General features: G+C 40.3%; 1 protein-coding gene across 3 annotated transcripts in view; it reads right to left on the bottom strand.

Moving 5' to 3' along the window:
• The window catches only part of fbxl17 (F-box and leucine-rich repeat protein 17), a 745,649-nt gene that overhangs the window by 663,095 nt on the left and 55,207 nt on the right, over positions 1-27,347 (bottom strand). For all 3 annotated transcript variants that reach the window (XM_078214702.1, XM_078214700.1, XM_078214701.1), the window contains exon 5: positions 17,147-17,278. In XM_078214702.1, coding sequence (XP_078070828.1) covers positions 17,147-17,278 — 132 coding nt within the window. The remainder of the gene's footprint in view (positions 1-17,146; positions 17,279-27,347) is intronic.

Raw genomic sequence — 27,347 nt, 5'->3', positions numbered from 1 at the left:
CATGATTCATACTGGACAAAATGGAAGTTTTGAACTTGATAGCCACTATCAACTTCACGTTGTACCATCTTGGACTCCCCTATCCAAGATAGACTGGGTGGTCCTCAGAAGTATTAAACCAGTCTCATATGAACAAAATTAGTTTCAGGAATGGCACCTTTATGACCCCAGGAGGCCACAGATCCATCAGAACAAGTTGTCAGGCAGAATGAGAATCAGACTCTGAAATAAGCTACAAGTCATTCGGCAGCCGAAGTGCTTAACCTGTTCCAGTATCAAAATTTGCCTGAAGATCAACCTCCTAGGTATCAAACTACAAGAAACCTCGCAATGTGGCTTGAGATCCAGAGGTCCCACCATCCTCTGGATTTCCATAAGTGTCTGCATCATGCAGCTGATGCCCTGCACCTTGGAGCTCATGCTCTCAGCCATGGAGATCCTGAGCTGAACCATGGAGTGGACACCCCTTGCCATGAAGTGCAGGTTCTGCACTAAGATCTCCACTGTGGGTGCCACCCTTGCAGTGTTGGCCTCACTGCATTGGAGTGATGACCCCATCTGCTCAGACAAAAGAGGTGGTTTGGTGTGGGGGGGAATGTTGGAAATCCGTGAAGTGGCTAAGTGAAAAATCACTGTGGAGGTGTGAAGGGTGTGTGAAGGGATGCAGTAGGAGTCATGAGGAGGCAAACTCACTCTGGCTGCTTGAAGGTGATCATTCATTTTCTTGAGGCAGCGTTGTCTGTCCCTTCTGCATCTCCACACCCCCACTTCTTGCCTTCAAACAACCGCGCAACCTCAAACAGACCATTGTCCGCAGCAAACTACCCAGCCTTCAGGAGAACAGTGACCACGACATCACACAACCCTGCCACAGCAACCTCTGCAAGACGTGCCGGATCATCGACACGGATGCCATCATCTCACGTGAGAACACCATCTACCAGGTACACGGTACCTACTCTTGCAACTCGGCCAACGTTGTCTACCTGACACACTGCAGGAAAGGACGTCCCGAGGCATGGTACATTGGGGAAACCATGCAGACGCTACGACAATGGATGAATGAACACCGCTCGACAATCACCAGGCAAGACTGTTCTCTTCCTGTGGGGGAGCACTTCAGCAGTCACGGGCATTCAGCCTCTGATCTTCAGGTAAGCGTTCTCCAAGGCGGCCTTCACGACACACGACAAGCGCAGAGTCGCTGAGCAGAAACTGATAGCCAAGTTCCGCACACATGAGGACGGCCTAAACCGGGATGTTGGATTTATGTCACATTATCAGTAACCCCCACAGCTTGCCTCCTGGACTTGCAGGCTGTCCTGTCTGGAGACAATACACATCTCTTTAACCTGTGCTTAATGCTCCCTCCACCCACATTGTCTGTATCTTTAAGACCTGGCTGGCTGTAGGGATTCGCATTCTAATCAGTATTCTGTAACTTGATTTTTTGTCTCTGTGCACTGTTTGAGAGCACATTTCCACTCCATGTGACGAAGGAGCAGCGCTCCGAAAGCTAATGGCATTTGCTACCAAATAAACCTGTTGGACTTTAACCTGGTGTTGTTAAAACTCTTATTGCCTTCTGCAGCAAGCAGGTGAGGTTGATAACCTTGGTGGATGGACGTCTGCGGGAACGCAGGTAGAGTATGTTACACCTCTGCTCCATCCATCCAGGAGTTTGGTCAGGGTTCCCTCCAAGAATCTTGGTGCTGGCATTCTGGCAACCGTCCCCTCGACTGGACTTGGAACAACTGCAGGGGTTGCTGGTGAGGTGTTTAAAAGCAGAGCACCAATGACTGCAGAGCTTAAGTTTTCCCAGGGTGAGTAAATCAGAGGCTTGTCACCGCAGCCGTGGCGTGAATCACATTTTGTTAATGAAGCTCAATATTTGGTGCCTTTTCCTGCCTTCAGCACCAATGGAATTCTCACCAGTTTTCTCACCAGAACGGACACGTTGAAAAAATATGGTACGATTCAGCCAACTGATCATGGGTACTGAGACATTCTGTTTGTGATAAAATGCTGGTGTTCATGACATTTGGTGCAGCAAGATATTATACTGGGATATAAAAACATGTGACACCACAGGAAATGGATATTAATACAATGGATATTAATAAAAGAGCATAGGATACTACAGAGACAGAGGCAAAGTCGAGGGAAGAGCAGTTCTAAATGTGCCAGGGAATTTAGAAATCTGCAAAAGTTAATTGCCATCTAAAAGAAGGTACACATTGAAGCCAACTAAGATCAACAAGCTGGTGGAGCACAAACATAAAAGAAGGGATCTGTCACAAACACCTCTGAGTACGATGAAGTCAAAGGAAATACGTTATCAAGTGAATTAAGAACAATATAAAAAAAAACAGTTTCTATCATTACAAATAGGAATTCCTGCAAGTGGAGTGAAGCTACAGAATCACTACTCGAAAATGTGCTGCTACAAATGTTTTTTCAGCCACTGGGTAAATTTTAAAGCCAGAAAAGCATGCGACACGTTGTAGATCAGTACAATTACTGTTCGTCCCATTAGGTGAATCTCTGCACCGGTAGCATCAATCCAACATTCTCTCATTTTACCTCTAAATTCACTTTAAAATATCATGCAATCCAATTAGAAATAATTTATATCTAGTCCCGTATGGATTGCCTTTGTTCTTGGACAGAGTCATATATTTGTCCTATAGGTGTGTATAAAAACAAGGTCTTTCTTTAACAGGATTGGAAACACAGGGCCAAGCCCTAAACAAACGGCTGAGGTGCTTGCATACGGATATTTTGACGCACAGAAAAGAATGCTGGTTTCAGGGATTAGAAACACTGTACCAAATGGTCAGTCATTTATCTTCTTGATTTATTATTCTCCAAGTACCGATGATAAAAGGACTTGCCTGAAAAGAATTTAAGGATGGACAACCTCTAAATTGTTCTATGCAGCATTTATTGAAGGTGTGAATATTGCGTCATATGCTGCATTTGAGGGGTGTGAAGAAATATTCAACACAATGTGATATGTGCAGAGGCAAAGCAGTTGAAAAAAAGTGAACAAAAGTAAAATTCTGTCACTGCTGGCAATTTGAAAAAGAAAAACAAGAGTTAATGTTTCAGGTCAGCAACCTTTCATCAATTTAGATGAAAGATCATCTCGCTGAAAAGTTAACTCAGTTTCTCTCCACAGATGTTGCCAGAATTGCTGAGCATTTCCAGCAATTTTTTTAATTAAATATTTTGTGGCATTCAGTATGGTTGCTATCAGGGGAACAGGACTGCAGAAGATTTTTTGCTGTCAGTTAGTACATTTCCTAACCTTAAGTGCATTCCATAAACTCTGGCTACAAGTGTTCTTAATTTTATAAAAGATTTTTGCCAATACGGTAGCAATAGTTCAAATGAAAAATAACTGGATGGGAATCAGTGATGTGTTGAAGCTGCAACGGTATTTGCCTGAATGAGAAAGGCACAGGTTTGCTGCTATTTCCCACACAATGGGGTCATGGGCTTTGCCATGACAATGTGGGAAGATGCTGAACAGAATCCAAGCACTTTCCCACAAGGTGAAAGGAAAATTAGAAATAGAATCACACAGGATATAACACAGCATTGTCTCCCAGTGATTGCACTGGGTGGGAACAGGGCACAATGCAGCGAGAATTAATTTTTTTTGAAAATTAAAAAAATGAATGCTGTCATTGCAAAGTGAATGTATCAAGATGAATCAAGTTGGAAAAAAGAGAAAGCCCGCTCTTTTGATGTACCCTTTTGATTTGTTGACCTTTTGCGGCATTTGGAAACCAACAAATGGAGAAGAAATTTATCACATTTAATCTTAAAAAGTCACCTGTCGTTTAAGCCTGTTCTAAAGCTAGATCAGCTAGATGATCAAGAACACTTAATAAAACGTATGAAAGATGCAATTTCTGAAATAACAAGATAATTTGTGCCAAAACCAAGTGCTAAACTAATTTGATTGGCCCCGAGATAATTCCTTAACACTGTGAAACAATATTCATTTATTTTCAAACACAATGGTACAGCTCTCAACTATAATTCACTGAAATTGGGCCACAGTGCAAATCAAACACATTTGAAACTAAGATTAAAAATATGCAAGGATATAAGCCATAGATCTTGAAATTCCTTCTACTCATTAATTTGTTTGTCTTTGCAAATAAATGTCAATTTGTGTTGTCCTGTTCGTAGTCCTTTCCATCAGATGTTATTTTTTTCCACAGTAATTGTGAATGCAAATATAAAAGGATAAAAAATGCCAGAAATCTGATTTAAAAACGCAAAATACAATTAACACACAACAGGAGGTCATAGAGTCTGCAAAGAGAAAGGACAGGTCAGAATTGTTCCAAGGAAGGTATTAAACTCATAACAGTAAGCTATATTTTCTTGTTACAACTGTGATTGCAACGCAAGTCCATTGCAGATTCAGTCCTCTATCACACACTCACTCACTCTCTCTGTGGGTCAACCGACAGAACATGGATTGCAGCGATTCAAGAAAGCAGCTCACCACCACCACCTTCTCAAGGGGCGGCACGGTAGCACAGTGGTCAGCACTGCTGCTTCACAGCTCCAGGGACCTGGGTTCGATTCCCGGCATGGGTCACTGTCTGTGTGGAGTTTGCACATTCTCCTCGTGTCTGCGTGGGTTTCCTCCGGGTGCTCTGGTTTCCTCCCACAGTCCAAAGATGTGCGGGTTAGGTTGATTGGCCATGCTAAAAATTGCCCCTTAGTGTCCTGGGATGCGAGGATTAGCGGGTAAAATATGTAGGGATATGGGGGTAGGACCTGGGTGGGATTGTGGTCAGTGCAGACTCGATGGGCCGAATGGCCTCTTTCTGTACTGTAGGATTTTTATGATTTCTGACTAGGGATGGGCAACAAATGCTGGCCAGCCAACGACACCCATGTCCCACGAATGAATAAAAAAAATTAAAAACACACACACAACACACACATACATATATACTATTAAAAAAATGGTTCAACACGCAAAATATTGCAATGAATTCATTCCAATGATAAATACTTGTTAATTTAAACAAATAAGTTGATCAATTTACTCAACATGTCCTAAAGCCATTCTGTTAATTGCATCCTGCTTTTGATATCGGCAGTCTCACTGTGCAGAGTTACACCTCTGAAAATAATAGTCACTTTTGACATAAATATAAATTTGAGTTCCAATGAATAATACATATAAAGCTAAACATTTAGCATCCTAAAGTAAAACAAAAAATACAAGATCAGACGATGGCACTCAAATATCTAGACCAAAACTCGTATTGAATAAAATATACAGAATAAGTTTTAACTAGCATTTTCAAATTTACCATCTTTATCAGATTAACAAATCAAAGCATAGCATTTCAAACACAGGAAGTATGCATCTCAGTGAACAGGCGCAATGTTTAATTCATATAAATTACATTAATATTTCCATTTGAACTACCTCTATGCTATTCACTAGAAAGCCATTAGTTATAAAGTGCATTAATATGTACAGCAACTGCTGGTAAATCTGCCATAAAGTTGACTTCTCAAGAATTGGCTCCGAAATGACAGTATCATTCATCACTGGCCAAGTCTCCCAGAACTAGAAAACAATAATGTGTACCCAACAAGCCCAGCAGAATGGGACCTGACAGTTATCTTCTTTGAGAATTAATCATGAATGGGAAAACAATAATCTCCTGGTCAAAAGCATCTTGTCTAAAGCTCAACATTATCCAGCTAATGTGGTAATATTTTTCACGTTTCCAAGTTCACAAGAAACCACCTGTTGTGTCTTCAAATGTTTCTCAACAGAACAATAATCTTTGACCTTGAAGGAATTGCAGGCAACTTTCACGTTGTGGCAAGATCTGATCTTACACTAATAAACATTCCCATGTCATTAACTAATGCAAATCCATAATTAATATTTCATGCCCAACCTAACAGCTAATTGTCAGATTTATCTATTACATGCATTTTGCAAAATCAACAAGATTTGAAATATCTTACTGCTTTTGATCTTTTTTTAAAAATCATTTTAATATTGGAATTATAACCAACACCACTGCCACTGAACATATTATGCTGAGAAATAGTTGGGACATATGAAGTGACACACATATGTTGGAGGGTGCTAAGGGAAACAATATACCAAGTTGTTTCATAACATAATTCACGAGAACTGGTTATCAACATTATTCAAACAGAGGTGCAAGTATTTAGGCAGGCGGCACTGCTGCCTCACAGCGCCAGAGACCTGGGTCTGATTCCAGCGTCGGGTGACTGTGGAATTTACACATTCTCCCCTTGCCTACGTGGATTTCCTCCGGGTGCTCTGGTTTCCTCCCATAGTCCAAAGGTGTGCAGGTTAGGTGGACTGGTCATGCTAAATCGCTCCTTAGTCCAAAGATGTGGAGGTTAGGGGGATTAGCAGGGAAAATACTTGGGGTTACAGGAATAGGATCTGGGTGGGATATTCTGTCAGGGAGTTGATGCAGACTCGATTCGCCAAATGACCTCCTTCTGCACTGTAGGGATTCTATGATTCAGGAGCTTCTGGCTGACATTATATAGCATGTACTAACCTCAGACCAGTATCTATATGGTGTTACATGGATCAGTTCAAATTGCACTACCAATGCCACCTCATCATGGGCCATTGAACATAATGACAATGGGATTCTTGAGCATCCTTGAGTCTAGAATTCCAAAAAACACTTTCCTTTGCCAAGTGCATCACAAAATGCAAAGGGACACATACAGATCGGGCAATGAAATACACAGTAACATAGGAAAAGAAACCCAGCAGTTATAAATTGAGGAAAATGCAAGCACACAATTTTTTCCAATGGTAGAAAACCAGGATATAAATGAGTGCCAAACGAAAGGGTCAGTTAAGCAACAGGAATGGGAGTTCAAAGGAAATCTTCATGGGAAGCTCAAAATATAACACTGTGGCTTGGACTTGATTGAAATATCAGTAATAATTCTGGTCCTTGATCGCCATCAATGCTTAATACTTGGGCTCATAAATAGGTTCAAATCATACAGGTATTCACTTAATATGTGGGTTGGGAGGGGGATTGAAAAGGTAGGAAAGACTACATATTCTTGATAAAGAAGCAGTCTGTGCCACATACAGCAAGACCCGGGCAACATTCAGGCAACATTTGTGCCACACATGTCAGACAACAACCATCGATAACAAGTGAGCACCTCCCCTTGATGTTCAATGGCATTACCATTGCCAAACTCCCCACCATTAACATCTTTAGGGTCACCTTTAGGACTAGAAACTTGACAGGACCAGTCATATAAATACAGCAATTTAAAGCTACAAGAGTAGGTCTTGAGCTACAAGAGCTGGATATTTTACAGCAAATGACTCACCTTGCATCTTCCCTCTATGAAGCACAAGTCAATTGTGTGACAGAATATACTTAATTTGCCTGGCTCAATGCAGCTCCAACAAAAACAGCTCAACACCATCCAGAAAACAGCTTGCTGGAATTGACACCACATCCACCACCTGAGACATTTATTCCCTTCATCACTATGCACCATGTCTCCTGTATAACAGCTACAAGATGCTACTCACCAAGACTTCTTTGACAGTACCACCAAAACCCACAACCTCTTGTGACTAGAAAGAAACTAGCGTCAAGCACACCAGAACATCACCATCTGCAAGATCCCCTCAAAATCACAGACCATTCTGACTTGGGACTATATTGCCATTCCTTCACTGTGTTGAGTCAAAATCTTGGGCCTTCCTTTTTAATAGCATGGTAGGAATACCTCAGCCATATGGACTGTCAAAATTCGATGTTCACCACTATCTTCTCAAGGGTAATTCAGATTAGGCAATAAATGCTGAACTTTCAACAATGCAGAAATCCCATGAATGAATAAAGAAAATTCTGTATGACATAACCTAACATTTTGAAATGTTGTACTTGCAAATTTAAGTTGTTAAGCTAATTGAAGTCATAAATCATTCTTCCAGAAGTATAACACGCATGGTAATATTAACTCTCAAACAGCTAAACTCAATTTTAAGCTTTCATGTCCTTGGCTTCTAAAGACTGTCATTGCTAGTTAAACTTTGATGATACTTATGCTCCCTCTTCTGGTACATGCGTTTTTCTGCTTTGTCAGAATAAAAAAAACACAGATGGTGCAATGTTATCCACTGACAAACATCAGCTTTCAGAGTAACCCAAGATCAAAATCACTCACCCATATCCAAAATCTCCAATCAAGTCATTTTTTAAACTACTATATCAATTTGTCTCATGAGAACACATTCTTCAACAGTTATATGTTCCAAGAAGCCAGCTTTCCTTAAACTGACTTATCCAATAAAAAATGGTCACGTATGGAAATTATCCCCATGATTTGAAGAACAACATTTAAGACAGTAGTGCTGACTTCCAGCAATAGTCGCTGAATAAAATATAGTCCTGGCATTTAGAAAGCACCTTTCACAATCGCAAGATGTGCCAAAGCACTTCTTTTCCAATTAATTGAGTAATTGTTGCTACTTTGGAAAACTACAGTTGTATTTGTATCCAGTAAAGTCTCACAAACGGCAATTTAAAAAATATCAGATGATGACCAAATCGTACCATCACTAGATTGTCAGAACCAGAGGAATAACTAAAGATGCATATCAGGACCTTGTGGGAAGTCTTGGCATGCAGACCCATGTAGGAACTGCCCAGGAAGTTTCAACTTCTGATGAGCAATTCCCCTGCTCCCCAGGACCCTCTATAAATAACTCCAGTTCTGATCCAGAGTCAGAGATTGAGGACAAATCTATTGTACATACCTGGAGACTTACTCAGGAAATATTAGACCAGTTAAAAGCTCATCTAATATCCGGTTGGCCACACAACTGAGCCTCCAATCATCCCTTTGATGCCTGGCCATGCCTCTAACCTGAGCCAAGTGCCCTGCTCCCCCACTGGATTCAATCCAATTATCTCCAAGTCAATTGCCACCTCACCCACGCTACCTATCACCTCACCCTCCCATTCACCTTTCCATTAACATTCATTCACTAACATTCAGACTGAACCTTTAGACTTACTATACAGCAACTAGCCCACAAAAGGAGGCTTGTCCCGTCTTCCCCCAATTCTATGCCATTTCAATGGAGCTCTCAAAGTTGGGCTCGTAAGGGCCCAGTAGAAATCTGCAGCGACGTCGAGTCAGGGAATTTTCAATCGCAGGAGCAATCCAATAATCCTGGTTTTGGTCCCTTTATTTAAGGAAAGGTATATTATCATTGGAGGCAGCATAGAGGTTTACTAGGATGATCCTGGGTATAAGAGGGACTGCTATATGAGGAAAAATTGGACAGGTTGGGTCTGAACTACTTGGAGTTCAGAAGAATGAGAGGTGATATGATTGAAACATATAGGATTTTTAGAAAGTTAGACAGGGTAAATGTTGCGAGGATGTTTCCATTCATGGGAGAGTGTAGGGCAAGAGGGCATCGTCGCAGAATAAGAGGGTTCTCATTTAAGACTGATTTTAGGAAGAATTTCTTCTTTCAAAGATTTATGAACCTTTGGAATTTTTTACCCCAGGAAGCTGTGGATGCCGAGTTCTTGAACATTTTCACGGCTGAGATCGATTGGTTTTAAATCAGTCGGGGAACTAATGGTTATGGAGATAAGGCAGGAAAATGGGCTTAGTGAGTGTCAGATCTGCTGTGATCTTATTATCTGTACTTCAATCACTAACTCCAGCAGATCCATGGCCTCATCTTTCATTGTACTATTGTGCTACAAAACTTTGTCTGAAATTTCACTATTGAATATGGAAATCTTTAATCCCATTTGGTGCTATTCATGTGATTATAAATTGCGAATCAATCAAAATTCATGAAACGGCCAAATATTGCAATGCTAGAAATTTGAAATTAAAACAAAAATGCTGAAATTATTCAACAGGTCAAGCAGCATCTGTGGAATGAGAAACCGAGTTAATGGGTCGATTTTATGGGCCCATTCACGTTGGCACAAATTCCACTATGGCCACTAAATATCGCGCAAGAGTCATAATGGGGTTGGCACCGGCGAGATCTCACTACGTTACGCTGGCGGGAATCACTGCTGGTTTTCAAAAACAGACATAATAACCCCACCAGGGCCCCAACAGAGCGTCACAAGATCTGGTGAGAAAACCTGTGTTGCTCAGAAGAGAAACATGCCAGTTTTCAGTCAGAACCCAACACTTGGCCATTTTCTTTTGATAATCCCAGCCAACATTTCAAGTTTCCCTCTCCAGAGACGCCCCATGACTTGATGAAGAATTTCAACAATTTTAATATTGTATGAAATTGGTATGAAGCTTTTGATCAAATGCATCTATCAGTTTGTTTGCAGAATCACCTTACTGTGTGACAAAATAACTCGAGATGAATCAAAATTGATAAAAGCCTCCAATAACGTAATGTAATTTGCCTGCCATATATCAAAACTCTTGTACTTAATCTAAAAATTCTGACACTGCTTAAATCTTGAAACAGGCAAAAAATCCTTCATGAGAACCTGTGCACTGTGCCACTGGTACTTAGCACAGAAAAGACACTCAGGTTGAGTATCCTTTATCCCCAAACCCTCAAGACCGATTGCATTTCAGATTTCGGAAAATTTTGGTTTTTGAATATTGCATATTGTCCTACTTACATTACAACAGCTTAAGTTTAGGACAACTGAAGTACATAAAGTGGCTAGAAAAGTAAGATGTGCCACTGAGGTAATGCATTTTGGAAGGTCTAATACAGATAGGAAATATACAGTAAACGGCAGAACTCTTAGGAGTATTGATAGGCAAAGGGATCTGGGTGTACAGGTACACAGGTCCCTGAAAGTGGCAATGCAGGTGGAGAAGGTAGTCAAGAAGGCATACGGCATGCTTGCCTTCATCGGCCGGGGTATTGAGTTTTAAAATTGGCAAGTCATGTTGACGCTTTATAGAACCTTAGTAAGGCCGCACTTGGAATATAGTGTTCAATTCTGGTCGCCACACTACCAGAAGGATGTGGAGGCTTTGGAGAGGGTACAGAAAAGAATTACCAGGATGTTGCCTGGTATGGAGGGCATTAGCTATGAGGAGAGGTTGGAGAAACTTGGTTTGTTCTCACTGGAGCGACGGGAGGTTGAGGGGAGACCTGATAGAAGTCTACAAGATTATGAGAGGCATGGACAGAGTGGATAGTCAGAAGCTTTTTCCCAGGGTGGAAGAGTCAATTACTAGGGGGCATAGGTTTAAGGTGTGAGGGGCAAGTTTTAAAAGAGATGTACAAGGCAGATTTTTTACAGAGAGTGGTGGGTGCCTGGAACTCGTTGCCAGGGGAGGTAGTGGAAGTGGATACGGTAGTGACTTTTAAGGGGCGTCTTGACAAGTACATGAATGAGATGGGAATAGAGGGATATGGTCCCCAGAAGCTGAGGGGGTTTTAGTTAAGTCGGGCAGCATGGTCGGTGCAGGCTTGGAGGGCCGAAGGGCCTGTTCCTGTGCTGTAATTTTCTTTGTTCTTTGAATACTAAATGCAGGGTACCTGTAAGTTCCCACCCATGGCACCATCTGTCATTCATCTTATGGGGAAAAAAAAGTGTGGTTTTTGGATCTGTGCGAATTTCAGATTTACGGATAGAGGACACCTGACCTGTACTTTGATTTAATCTGTATTGCTTGTTTGCCATAATTTATGTTCTCTCACAATGATTTACACAAGAACAACTGAGACTATGAACATCATGTAAGTTTACCAGTGGTATATGCTGAACAATTATTTTGAAAAGCTGGTTCGATTAACTGTACCTGAACTTTTGGTTGTACAGTCAAGTAATTTCCCTGGAAGTGCACTTCACCGAGATACGAACTGCTTACGAAACACATGCTTCAGCCCAAAATAACACTATAATAGTCACTTTGTAATTGGCAATAATGGTGATGGTAACTGATGAATGGTATTTGCTTGACCCAAAAATGATTGCCCAGTTTAAGGCAGTGGGGACACCTTTTATTTCCTTAAACCCTGTTGGGTCACACTTTTACTATTTGGCAGTTTGGGAGAAAAATTACACCTCAGAACATTGAACTTAACCTTTCCGTTTATATGTTTAATTCTCAACCAAGTTAATACCCCATGAAAGATAGGATCAAAAACTGACTCAAATTCAAAAGGTAGACAAACATTGTCAGTTAACAAGTGAAAAAGCATCAATAGTGGAGAAAACAGTGGAAATGTATAAGTACTGTTGATCTGCAGTGTTTAACTGCTGCCCTCTTCCAGGATATGCTTGTCAGATACTTGGCGATGCCATTCTGGGAGGCCATCAAGCTTGATAGCCTGGACCTGCTGATCCAAGAAGTGATTCTCCAGAAAGTCACACATTTGCGCATCAACCTTGTCAGAAGTCAGGTTATCTCCAGGGGGGGCTGGTTCATGGGTTCTCTCCAAATGAAGGGCACACCTCATGCCTTCGAGACCATTGCTCCACTCATCCCGGTCAGGTTTCGAGACATCCTACAGGATAACATGACCTCCACGCTGGTTTTGGAATTTCAACAGCTTTTCCACATGTTCCCTTTCCTCATCAGATTGGTGTCTGAAAAACTTGGCGAAGTTATTCAGGGCAACATCATCCCTGTCGAAGAAGGCATACATAGAGATGTAGACATAAGAAGCATAGAGCTCCATGTTGATCTGGTGATTAATTGTTGCTTTGCATTCCTGGTGGGAATTCTGGCGGATTTGGAAAGCACTTCTTGTCGAAATAGGCAAGTTGACAAAATAAAAATGTTAAAAAAAGGATTTTTTAAACCAAAGGAAGTTTGGGTTCTATTCCATTCAAACACTGTTGGAGCAAAAATATAAGAGTGTACAACTTTGTTATTTTTAGTCTTTTTTTATTCTGATTGCTAAACAGCGTTTACCAAACTGCATCAAGCCAAGTGTGAATGTCTCTCAGTTCAGGGAACAAGTAAAATGCAACACAGAGCTTCTCATATACTGCCTGAACACTGAAAGCAACTACTATCAGTGCAATATTTATGATTTTTGCTCTTTCTGTATCTGAGTTAAGTATTCAGACACTGCTGCAACTTGTGTTCTTTTACTTTCAGATAACAGAACTAAAAATCACTTATTTCTCACCGATATAACTCCCACCACCACCCCAGTAGCATAAATTTATGTTGTGCATTACCAAATGTTACTAAGTAATAGAACAACTGTGTGTTTCTAATTTTCCACCTATTGCTATCTTGATTTTTTGAGCAGTAGTTGAGAGAAAGCAGATGCTAGATAAGGTCCAGTGCTACCCACTGAAAGGGAGGGGAAAATGGAGAATTGGATAATTGGCATACGGTGAAATTGTTGATTGAAGTGACAATGGTAGAAATCTGGAACCAGTTTGTCCTTACGATTGCATACATGGGAAGTGAAAAAACATGAAATTAGCACTTAAAAGGAAACAAAACTCATTTCAAAAGGCAGAAAACGAGATAAAATGAAACTAGAGGAAGAAAGAACACTAAAGAATTTTGCTTTGTAGGATGCTTTGCATGTAATACTTCGTGTACAAAACCTATGTGAATTAAGTTTATAATTACCCAGACATCCAGGTACGTCATCTTAACTCGTGCATCACGTTGGAAAAACTGCCTTTTCTGAATATCTACCAAGCGGGCGTTTAACTGGTGTCTCAACTGTGTTTCTTCCCCAGTATTTTTAAACCCCACCCCTCAATTCCGAAATATGCTCAGGTACAGTTCCACTTGAACTGTTCACCCCCTGGTACATTTGATATTTGGAATTTATTATCCTTGATATTTAGTGTCTGCAGTTTATTTAACTGCAAGGCTTATCACAACTAAGCCCCAGCTTGTATAGTATCCACATAGCAACAGAAGGCACCTCTGGATATCAAGCATAGGAACATCGAAACAGGAGGAGGCCAGTCAGCACATTGAACCTACTCCGCCATTCAATATGATCATAGCTGATCAGTCGCAGGAACTCTAAACAACCTCCTCTCTTGCATTTGTAATGCCTGTAACATCTCCACACCTGAAATCTGTTAATTCTGTCAGAAAGCCTGGAACGTTATGTAATAGGACATTTATATGATAAGTTCACTCGCCCAGGAGGGAAGCTCCCATTAAAATTCTTACACCAAAATTACAACAAAGTAAAATTGTCCAACCATTAAATACCCAATACATTCGCAGCGGTCAAAATGTAAAGCAGGAGTTAGTTCAAAAAAACAGGCATTATCTTTGAGAGTTAATGCTATGACAACACAAGATGGCAGCAGCACCACCACTGGTGAAGAAATATCCCAATGATTAATCAATATTTCTATTGAAAGAAACTTAACCAAATATTGTTAAATTTTAAAAGTAAGTAGCATCTGATTCAATGCTATTATTGCCAAAACTGAGTTCTGGCACAGCAAGCAACCAGGAAGGTTAGAATGAGAATAGGAGAAAGAAGTCGTGTTGGAATTATACAGAGCTTTGGTCGGGCAACAGCTGGAGAACTATGTCCAGTTTTCGTCTCCTTACCCAAAGCAGGCAATACAAAGATTGATTCTTGGTATGACAGGGTTGTCCTATGGAAGATGTTAAACAGAACAGGCCTATAATCATTAGGTTTTGGAAGGATGAAAGCAGATCTCACTGAAACATACAAGATTTTGAGTAGGCTTAGCTTGGGAGACACTGGTTATCTCTTTCCCTTGGCTCTAGAGTCTAGAAATAGTGATCACAATCTCAGGATGAGGGATCAGTCATTTAGGTCTAAAATGAGAAGCAATTTCTTCACTCTAAGGGTTACGAACACTTGGAAGGAATTCTCTTGCCCAATGGGTTGTGGATGCTCAGTTGATGAATATTTTCAATGTTTTTGGACACCGATGGAATAGAGTGACAGGGAGATTGGATGGAAAAGTGGAGTTAATGTAAAAGTTCTGCCATAATCTTATGGAATGGCAGAGTGGACTCGCTGGGTTGTATGGCCTACTCGTGTTCCTATTTCTCATGTTATGGTGGACTTGTCTGGCTTTGTGCCACTAATTTAACATGTGAACACATTCTACTTGCTCGTTTTAAAACTATTTTAAACCTGCATCAAATACAGCCTTATATCCCTAAACGGGAAAGCGTCAGGTATAAAAACGAAGCCAAAATAAATCAACATTTATCAATAACTGCATAAGTGCCTCCTCTTTGCTGAGTCTTTGTGCAATTGTTCCTACGCAATGGAAGCAAATGAACATACTGCTCTGCATTGAAGCTGTCTGTCGAACTGCTGTGGCAAACAAGGAAAGTGGTGTGTGTGTTGCACGACATCTGCAGTTTGCCAACAGTAATCCATTTCCAGATCCAGGTTTAATTCTAATTTTAGAATTCATTTGTCATCGGCAATTATCAAAATTAAAATCAAGCTGAACCTCAAAATAAGATCGCTTAACAAATACAGCAATCCTTTAAATAGAATTGCCAAAAGATTGAAAAGAAAATCATGCTCAGAAGACCACTATTTACAGGACCTTACATTTTGTCCAAATGAACAATCACGACACAACAATGCAGAGGTTCCAGCCTCCAGTTTATTATACAGTACAATAATACTGTACAATTAAAACTGACGTAACAAAATCTGGCCAGCTGATGGATTCAGCTATATTTGTATTAAATGGCTTCAAGTAAATGGCTTTCCCAGGACAACTGAGAATGGCATGAAATGTCAACTTTACCAGTGACACCCAAGAAGAAATCCTGTCACAAAAAACTGAACAGATTTCAACTCAGTGGGAACATGTTGTGTCAACAATTAAAATTTCATTCAGAAATGATAAACTCTGTGTATAAAAGGACTGAATCAGGTGCAGATATTTCAGAATAAAGCCTTTTTTTATTCCTGCAAGGAATTGTTTACGGACAAATGTTGGAGTGATTATACTTTAACCATAAATTTCTTCCACTTCTTCAGCAAAGAGCCACTGAAGATTGATTTTGCCATAAATGTCATACTTAACAACACAAAAATTAGAAAGTGCAATACGACTGTTTATTTTCCTGAAAAGAATAGCCCACCTAACTCACTTGTGAAGTAAAAATCAATTCCCCACTTCCAATTATGTACTGCTCTTCATGTTCCCAACTAGCATCAGAATAATATTTATGTTTCTGTCATTTGATGAGGACTTCTGTTACCTTCAAGTGACTTTGTTCTGAACACATTATCTCTATTATTTCCCCACTCCAAGTTGTTCTCACTGCTGGGTAGACCCTTCGTTAACATGATGTAATGTCACCATAATGTCTAAAATAGTGTGGATGATATCTTGTTCATTCAACATGTATAAAAGTTCACATTGTTGATCTGCAATATATTTCAGGTTTCAATTTATTGAACTATTGAACAATTTCAGATTGCTTCTACTTTTCTTTAACTTAAAATCAATGTTTAAAATGGATATTTAAATTGAACAGAAATGATAAATTAGTTACTGAGCAGTTAACCTAATTACCAAAACGAACATGATGCAATGGCAAAAAGTCAATCATTTTAAAATTTGAAAGTAAACAACTTGAGGATATGTTTCTGATTATAAACGAGAGATTTTATTTCCTGTTCCGAATAAAAGATTATTTCTTCATTTGTCTGCAACTCCGAGAAAGCTGCCTGTCCTGAAATTATACACCAACAAGTTCAAGCTTCTGTCTCTGGCTTTCTAATAACACAACATCTGTGCAACTGATAAATTAAGACAGTGACTTTTACTTCACAAACAGGGACGGGCAACAAATGCTGGCCAGCCAGCAACGCCCATGTCCCACAAGTGAATTTAAAAAAACCAATATTGTTGCAAAAATAAAAATCCAGCTCAATGCAGATGACATGAATTTATTCATGCGGTGCCCATGATTAAAATCTGTCATAACAACAAGCATTTTACTCAAGAAAACCTTACGTCTTATCAGAAATGCTATATCAAAAAAATTGACCATCCGCTAAAAGATAAGATTTGAAAGCAGTTCTCCAGAACAACTTAGGTTGATGAGATGCTGATATTATAACTCAGCCAGTCTTTAAATTTTGACATACCAGTTTGTTTTCTTGCATGTAGATTCTCTGTAGCCTCGGGCAGCCCTGTGCCAATGCTATCATGCCTTCATCTGTGATCTTGTAACATTGACCAAAATGGATATCCAAGACATCTGGACATTTCTCTCCCAGCTGTAACAAAAAGTGGATGCAAATTGTTTATTAAAGTTTTTTTCAAACAAGTAACACTTGTACCTTGTACTCTTCTATGTACCTCACACGTTAAATTATTTTGCTATACTAGTCAATACCTCCATCACTCACTCTCTACTTTTTCCACTTAACACCCATCTCTTAGACCAAATTCTGGTGATCCTCCTTTTGACACAGCATCCATTTTTGTCTAATCACATCACTGTGAAGCATCTTAGGACTATCTTTTTGGCATTCAATATTATATATCATATAATATTATATAAATTAAAGTTATTGTTGAAAAGCTAACATTAAGCAATATTGAATTGAATTTTACATTTTATGCATGTAAAAATATTACCTTTTAAAAGATGAGTGCAATCTTGTTGTAGCCTTAAAATTACATTATAAGCACCAGCCAAATACAACATTTTGTGCTCGAATCGCTGGGCATGCTTAATTTCTAGGATTTAGTTAATGACAAGAAGGATCTCTGAACTCTCTAAATGACAATATATATGTCTGGCCTGTCTGTTCTTGGTAACATAGAATATATGTCCAATTAAGTTAAATATTCATGTGCTTATGTTTCTTGAATTATATGCCTTCATTAACACAGTATTTTCAAGGTAGCCCAACCACTAACTTTAGAAGTAACAGTTTTATAAGATCACAGCTCAGACAATATTCCTTTCAGCATAAAAGGAAAAAGAATTGCTGGAAATATTCAGGTCAGGAAGTATCAATAGAACAAGGAAGGGTTTTTCCATTCTCAGCAATGCTGTCTGACGTGCTTTGTATGTCCAGCAGTTTTATGAGTGTTTATCCTTCAGCATAAATTTCATTTGCACTCTGTCCCAAAAGCCCTAAAGGCACAGTACTTAAATTTACCAGACCAACACATAAAACTCATTAACCCTGGGATACAAAAATCAGAGTAAGCTCTGGAACAGTCTAAAATAACTTATTTTTAGGATCAAAACTTGTCATAGGCTCTGTTGAATCAGACTTGGGTTTATACAAAAATACAGATACAAATGGCATTTGGCTGCAGGTGACCAAACAAATTGTTGTATTTTCCAATTGACTTCCATGAACCTGAGTATCATCAAATGCTCAAATTTTCAGTTATTAGCTCTCATTTGAGAGTTCAATAAAACAAACAAACAAGATTAAAAGTGCCATCCCAAATTTGTTGTCCTGGAACCAACAAACATATCATTTCCACAGCACATGGTATATGTTGAGACAAGATATTCCCCACAATGCCAATAAGGTAACTGAAATTGAAGAGTGAGAAAGAAATTCCAGCTTAGGTTGACGTTCTCGAACCAAATGGAGCTTCTCAATAGAAATATGAAGCTAAGTGAAAAACTGATCAGAAATTGAAAAAATTATGAAAACAAATAAAAAAAGTCGACAAATGAAAAGTGTGAAAAGGATTCATGAAGCAGAATCTTAAAAACTTCTCGTTCTCAGCCATAGTTCATATTTTTCCTAGAGCACCAAAAATAACTTGCGTTTATATCGTATCTTCCATATAATTACCACTGGACTCGTAATCCAAAGACCGAGGATAATGCTTTGAGGACTGAAGTTTGAATCACACAATGGCAGATAAAAATCTGGAATTAAAAATCTAATGATGACCATGAAACCATTGCCATTGTTCGGTTCACTATGAACTCCACCTGGATCATAAGTTTTACACTTCGAATTTGGCTCGGATGAACGTAATATGTTTCACTTTAGGCATGATTCAAATGGCCCACGAGAGAGCTTTGTCAACCAAAGTTTATTTAAGAATACGGCTAACATGTATGGAAAGAAAATTAGCAAGAACTTTTACCAATTATAGACAAGAAAAAAATGATATTGTATATACCTGAACAGCTAAACACCATTCTAACAAAACAAACCTTTGCCACAGATTTAACACAGCAAAGACTAATGCTCACGTGATATTGGAATTTAGTTCTTTGGTTGAATGCTGCAGTTCTCTTGAGGCACACACAGACAAGCTTGGAGCCAGAACAGCTTCCCAAAACACCACAGAGAAAGAGACTCTGGGCAAGCCAACCACCAATAGCAGATTTTCCACTCCGAGATAGCAAGAAACCTTGTTTCCAGCTAACCAGCAGAATTTCCAAGTCCAGGGAGAGTGCGAGAAAAACTGCTTTCAGTCTGATGTTCACCCCCTTCTAAACTAAAATTGAAAATAAATCCTTAGATTTTTCCCCTGGGGAGGAATCACCTCACCTTGACTTCTCAATCAATCTTCACTCTCACAATGCAAGGTCATAAAAGATCCCAGACTATAAATAAACAAAACCCCATTTAAGCCAGTGAAGTAGCAATAAAAGGACTTCTGTCAGACAGCCCAGCAACAATGAGAAAAAGAACCGAAAAACTTTGCTTACAACTGCAGAGATCGTGATTTTAAAAAAACATTTCTTAATGGTACACTAACATCACAACAGTGTGTACCATCGACAAGATGCACTGCAGCAACCCACCAAGGCTCCTTATATTGCACCTTCTAAACAAATGATTGCGACTATCTAGAAGGACAAGGGCAATAAATACATTGAACACCATCACCTCGAAGTTCCCCTCCAAACCACGCACCATCCTGACTTGGAAATGTATTGCTGTTCCTTCACTGTTGCTGGATTATAATCCTATAGTCTGGGATCCTCCCTAACAGCATTGTGGGTGTACCGACACAACATGGACTCCAACGGTTCAAGAAGGAAGTTCACTACCACTTTCTCAAGGGCAGTTATGGATGGGCAAGAAATGCTGGCCTAGCCAATGATGTCCATATCCAATTAATTCATTGAAACAAAATCCAAGACACTTCACAAGCAAACACTTCAAACAAACTTTGACACCTAGCCACATAATGAGAAGACAGTGTACTCTTATGGAACTTCTGATGCATAAAGTGAGCTGAAAAATAATATGACAATTGCACGGTGCCAAACCTTTCAAAGGGCATCATCCCAAAGCTATTTTCCTTCTGGACAACTGACATTTTTGAGTATGGGTGAAATAATTAGATATAAAATTTTCAACTTATATGGAACATTTCCACTCAATGACCAAGAAAGAAACAATTGAAATCCTAAGTGTTTTATGTTTTCTAGTAACTTAATTAGTTGAAGTCTGCCTGACAGTAAACAAGGGTCGACTAAATTAATCCCACAAACCAATGGTCAGTTACATTTCCCCAAAGTGGCAGTATTGAAGTTTATTTTCAGCTTTGTAATGAATATATAGCACAGTTTCCATCACCCAATATTTCAGTGACAGACATTATCTCACCACTTCCAAGTTTCTAAATATGGTTCTCTCGCAGACATCATAAAGTATTTCCAAAGAGATTTGTACACCCATAAAAGGAAAAATAATTCCAAATATACATTTTCAATTGGCTTTGGTGCCTCGAGTACGAGATCACAGTCATGATGTTGTATTATAAAGAAGTAGGGTTACCAGGGGGCATAGGTTTAATTAATTACTAGGGGGCATAGGTTTCAGGTGCGAGGGGCAAGCTTTAAAGGAGATGTATGTGGCAAGTTTTTTTTTTTTACACAGAGCGTGGTGGATTCTTGGAACTCGCTGCCAGGGAAGGTAGTGGAAGCAGATACAATAGTGAGTTTTAAGGGGCTTCTGGACAAATACATGAATGGGATGGGAATAGAGGGTTATGGTCCCCAGAAGGGGAGGGGGTTTTAGTTCAGTCAGGCAGCATGGTCGGTGCAGGTTTGGAGGTCCATAGGGCCTGTTTCTGTGCTATAATTTTCTTTGTTCTTTGATAGCAAAGCAGTTCTCATGTTGACTCACAACAAACAGGTTGAGAGTTCAAACACCATGATGGCATGCTGTGAAACAGAATTCAATAAACCTGGTAATTGTGGTGAAGCACAATAAAAGTAATCTTGACAGTTACTGAATTGTTATAGACTCTCAACTGATTCACCATTTCAGTGTTGGAAATCTGACCTACACTTAACTCATGCCCACACTGCGTGGCTGCCTTCGCAGCAACCAAGTGCAGACAATAAATGTTACTGTTCCAGAATCATCCTAAAATAGCTGAAAAACAATCTTGTAATACAGGGGGAGGCCACTCAACAAACAGCGGGTTGTTCCAGCAGCGCCATTCCTGCTGGCCGGAATGGTGGGAACTCACACCGAATTCTCCGCTTGCAGCCTCATTAATTATGCATGAACAAGCATTTCTCCTCATCACTGGCAGGCAGGAGCAAATTCGCCTGGCCATCGTCAGCTAGCAGGTTCAAAAATTCAGGAAGCGTATGTAAACACCAGTCCAGCACACTCATATCATTCTCTCCTGCCCATCAATCTTCATGGGATCATGCAGGATGTCCAGAACCCAGAGGCAAAAGGCTAGCAGCCTCAAGAAATCTATACCTGACCTAACCACCAAGCCCTCAAGGCCTTGACTCCAGGTGTCTGGGTGAGAGGCATATCCTTTACCCATGGAAAGACTCCAGGAAGCACACACCAACCTCACATCTCTGGCTTTGAAGACTATTGCTCAGGAGGTCAATGCAACTGGCAGCCATGCAAGAAGCATCACACAGTACAAGAAGCAGATGAATGATCTCATTCTCTCCACCAGGCCGAGTCCTCTCTTAGCTCCCTCCACTATCAAACTCTCTTCATGACATCATGTACTCAACTAACTCTTTTCACAGATCTCACACATTCATTAGCGAGGGTGACATCTCTCATGAATACTTTCGCATCACCACAAGCCCATTTATCATGTTGCTGCTCACACTCGATCCTCTGGGCCTTCTGGAGAGGCTCACATCTTTGTGTAGCAAGAGTGTGAAGGGTACAGAAAACTGTGATCATGCCGGATACCTCTTCAGTGCATATTGCAGAACGCCACATAAGCGATTTTGGCATCTGAACTGCATCTTCATAAATTCTGTGGTGTGCTCCATGAGGGAACATGTGGAGCTGTGAGCAGCATTGTACCCACTCTTAACACGAGTCTGAAGGTGACGCGCTGTGGTTATCAGCTACTATTTAAGTGGGTAACCCTTCCCACCAGCAATCATCCCCACAGACTTTGTGACCCAGTCATTGTTATGGTGGATATTCCCACTCTCCCACTGAGCCCATCAGATGTGAGGTGCCCATGTCCCTGGTGGACGTCCACCCACCCCATCCAGTAAACAATCTGGTATACCTTTGACCACCTTGTCTGTGAACATTTCATGCTGCCTTGTCGGGAACCAGTTTCTCGCCCCTCAGTCTTCCCTCTGCCTTCCATCATTCATCATCCTTTGCACCCTTTCTCCCTCCACCCTCTTGCATTGTCTTCCTTCTACATTGCCCCTCCCTTGTCTTAGTCTCACTCTAGGACTTCAGCACAACAATCGAGGGTGACATTCCAGTGCAGCTCTCAGCGCAACCAGAGATGACGTCATTCAGATAGGATGTTAAACCGATGGCTGCCCAGCCTTTCAGGTGGATGCAAAAGATCCTATGGAAATATTTCAAGAGCAGGCAAGTTATCCCCAGTGCCCAGGTCAATGTTTATCCTCATTCAACATCACAAAAAATAGATTATCCGCTCATTATCACATTGCAGTTTGTGAGAGCTTCCCCATTCCAACAGTGGTGATACTTCAAAACTACTCAATTAGCTGAAGAGAACTTCTGGACATCCAGAAGTCAAGAAAGACAAGTCTTAAGATTTTTTTAAATTAAGCCCCACACTGCGGCCTTTTCATTATAGCTCTGCAAATTAGTCCGCTGAAAGTAAATGTCCAATTGCTTTTTCAAAGTTCCTTTGGAAACTGCTTCTATCACTCTTTCACGCAAAGGTACAAGAGCTCAACTACCTTAATGCCAAAAAAATTCTAATTTCCTCTCTTTTGCTGTGGAAAGGGTTACCCACTTAAACAGTAGCTGATGACTCCAAGCACTTTTATCAAATATACAGTAAATGGCAGAACCCTTAAAAGTATTGATAAGCAGAGGGATCTGGGTGTAGAGGTACACAGGTCACTGAAAGTGGCAACGCAGGGGGAGAAGATAGTCAAGAAAGCATACGGCACGCTTGCCTTCATCGGCTGGAGCATCAAGTTTAAAAATTGGCAAGTCATGTTGCAACTTTATAGAACCTTAGTTAGGCTGCGCTTGAAATATAGTGTTCAATTCTGGTCGCCACACTACCAGAAGGATGTGGAAGCTTTGGAGAGGGTACAGAAAAGATTTACCGATGGTTCCTGATATGGAGGACAGTAGCAATGAGGAGAGGTTGGAGAAACTTGGTTTGTTCTCACTGGAACGATGGAGGTTGAGGGGCGACCTGATAGAAGTCTACAAGATTATGAGGGGTATGGACAGAGTGGATAATCAGAAGTTTTTTCCCTGGGTGGAAGTGTCAATTACTAGGGGGCATCGGTTTCAGGTGTGAGGGCAAGGTTTAAAGGAGATGTACAGGGCAATTTTTTTTTTTTACACAGAGGGTGGTGGGTGGGTGCCTGGAACTCGCTGCCGGGGGAAGTAATGGAAGCAGATACAATAGTGACTTTTAAGCATCTTGGCAAATATATGAATAGGTTGGGAATAGAGGGATATGGTCCCCAGAAGGGTAGGGGGTTTTAGTTCAGACAGGCAGCATGGTCGGTGCAGGCTTGGAGGGCCGAAGGGCCTGTTCCTATGCTGTAATTTTTTTGTTCTACTTTAAATCTGAAACCTGCGCTTATCAACCCACTTGCCAGAAGAAACAATTACACGAGCAAACTCTTCAGAATTTTCAAAACCTCTATTATTAAGTCTCCCCATAAGCTTCTCTGCACAAACTGGAACAATCCCAGTTTCTTCCATCTCTCCATATAACTAAACACCCTCATCGCTGTAATCAGCCCAATAACCCTTCTCTGTACCCTCTCCTAGGACTTGACATCCTTCCTGAAGTGGAGTAGAAGAATTATATGTGCTACTCCAGCTGAATAGAAGAACATAAGGACTTGAATAAGAGGAGACCATGTGGTCCAGTGAGGCTGCCTCAGCAATCATTGGGATCATGGTTGATCTTGGGTTTTAACTCCACTTTAACTCCACCTGTTCCCCCTATTCCACAATTGTCCAAGAGGTCAAAAATCTGTCTGTCTATCTCAGTGTTCTGTATTATATAGCATCCACAACCCTCTGAAGTGTAGAATTCCAAAGATTCACAATGCTTTTAGTGAAAAAATTTATCTTCTTCCTTAGTCCTAAATGATCAGCCCCTTACCGCGAGACTGTGCCCCATTGTTTTAGATCATGCAGCCATGTAAACAACCACTGATTGTTGAATCTGTGAAGCCCCTTCAGAATCTTGAACGTTTCAATGAGATCAGTCACGAGAGGACATAGATTCAAGGCGAGGGACAGGAGGTTTAGGAGGGATGTGAGGAAAAACCTCTTTATCCAGAGGGTGCTGACAGTTGGAGTGTGCTGCCTGGAAATGTGGGAGGGGCAGGTTGCCTCAAATCCTTTAAATGCATGAGCACTTGGCACATCATAACATTCAGGGCTATGGATCTAGTGCTGGTAGATGGGATTAGGTAGGAGTTCAGGTGTTTCTCACTCGCTGGTGCAGACTCGATGGCCCATAGGGCCTCTTCTGCGCAATGGCATGATTCTATGATTCTGTGAGATCATCTCTCATTCTTCTCAACTCCAGAGAATGTAAACCCAATGTATTCAGCCTGTCATGATTGGCCAATCCCCAAAACCCTGGGATTCTTCGTCCCCCACATCATAGAACAATCATTGGAACAGGTTTCACTACTGGTGGTGTATTCAAAACTTCCTTAAGTGCCTGGAGACAGTCACTGCTGGTTACAAGCTCAAAAGTTTCCAATAAATTTTTCAAACACAATTTCCCTTTCATAAAACCATGCTGGCTTTTTCTGATCGTACTATAATGTGCATTGTTAAGACTTCCTTCATCATCAATTCCAGCATTTTCCAATCGCTGATGTTAGAATAACTGACATACTTTTTTCTCTCCCTCCTTTCTTCGTATATTTGCCAACGACCAATCTGGTAAAACCATTTCAGAATCTGGAGAGTTTTAGAAAATCCTAACCAATGCACTCAGTATCTCTGCAATTCTCTCTTTGAGAACCATAGGATGAATGCCATCTGGTCCTGTTGATGTGTCAAGTTTTGGTTCATCAAGCTTGTGCGTCCAAAGATGTGCGGGTTAGGTTGATTGGCCATGCTAAAATTGCCCTTAGTGTCATGAGATGCGTAGGTTCGAGGGATTAGAGGGTAAATATCTAGGGATATGGGGGTAGGGCCTGGGTGGGATTGTGGTCGGTGCAGACTCGATGGGCCGACTGGCCACTTTCTGTACTGTAGGGATTCTATGAAGCTTCTCCGATATATATTTTCTGTTGATATTAGTTACTTTGATTTTCTCGCTCTTTAGACACGAGATTACTCTCTATTTCTGGTATGACAATTTTTGTCTTCTGCTGTGAAGACAGACACAAAATATTTGTTCAATGCCTCTGCCATTTCCTTATTCTCCACGATTTCTCCCCTGCTTCATTGCACAATAATTGATCTAAAGGTAACTATCTCTAATTGGTTCCACAACCTATTATTCCAGGAAACGGCCATGGAAGCATTCTGCAGCCTTTGCCAATTTCATTGGTGCAGCCTTCTCTGGATTCCAAGAGATTTGTCCTGGCATGGCCAAGAGAAAGAAGAATCATTCGAACAGGCCTTACTGCTGATGGCAGATTTAAGAAACTTACTGAATTACCTGGAGATGGTCACTTGAAGTTACTGCTCGGTGAAATGGGTATGCAGAAACACAGTGGAATCCAGGAATAACTAAAATAACATCAATTCCATGGAGTGTGTGATATGCATAAGTTGCCAACAAAACAAAAGTAGCGGTGAGTCAGCAGCTTTTGTTTTGCATTTCTTATAGTAAAAAATTTGAAATCTGAAATCTTGTCAGATCATTCTTTCAGCTAATGAATTGAAGTCTGAATCTCTTTGTAAAGGTTATCAGCCTCCACAGAGATCATAACACAATGAGATCTATACCATTTAACTCCAATTGTGCCATTAGTCCATCTATCTCATTGCTAAGTCTTTGCACTTCAGATGAAGAGCAAATCATTTTACTTTTATTATCATTCTGTCTTTGTATGTTAGTATTAAACGGGTTTGGGATAACCTGGGACTATAAAAGACTAATAGATTACGATAAACTAATTTAGAGTGAATATAGTATCGAAAAAGTACAAAGTACCTGGAGTTAGAAAGGTACAGTTTGCATAAAAACACATATAGCCACTGTTAGAGATGTTAAACAAGTATTTTTTGAAAACGTATTGTATTCTGAATTTAAGGCATATGCCTTGGCCAATGATGTCCTAGGGCATTATGGGATACAGCTGAACAAGAAGAAGTGCATTCCTTGTAAACAATACAGCTACCGAGAACTATCTTATCAGCTTTACAAAGTACAAGCTTTCCAGACAGCAGAATGAATAGAATAAATCAATTTTGCCGATAAGGGGCTGTTAAAATAGAGTGGGAAAATAAACTTTTGAACTCTACGGACTTTTCACATATTGAGGTTGCTAGGAGACAATGGGCAAGAACTTCTGGACTCTACGGACCTGTGTATTCTCATGCTGCCAGAGGAGAATGTCATTGGCCAAGGTAAATGATTGATACTAAAATGATTGGCTCACTCTGGCTTGGATGAGCAGAGTGGGCGGACAAATGATTTTTGAAAATATATAATTGTGATACTGATAACAATGCAATTTAGAATAATTTGGGCTGCCCCAAATCATTCTCCCACATGCGTGGACCAGGCCTGTGCAACAATAAAGTATGTCTTCAACCAGAACTACTGTCTCCATGAGTTCTTTATATATTTTGAGTTGTAATTAATAAAGATCGATCTCACACATGAAAGTCAGTATAATACATAGGTCTCTGAAAAGCTCCTAATTAGGTATTGATGGATTGTTACTGTTAAGCTCTGTCCCCCTCT

This window comes from Mustelus asterias, chromosome 6 (genome assembly GCF_964213995.1).
Source record: "Mustelus asterias chromosome 6, sMusAst1.hap1.1, whole genome shotgun sequence".
Taxonomy (NCBI): domain Eukaryota; kingdom Metazoa; phylum Chordata; class Chondrichthyes; order Carcharhiniformes; family Triakidae; genus Mustelus; species Mustelus asterias.
The sequence above is the reverse complement of the archived record's forward strand: the minus strand, read 5'-3'. Positions and strand labels throughout refer to the sequence as shown.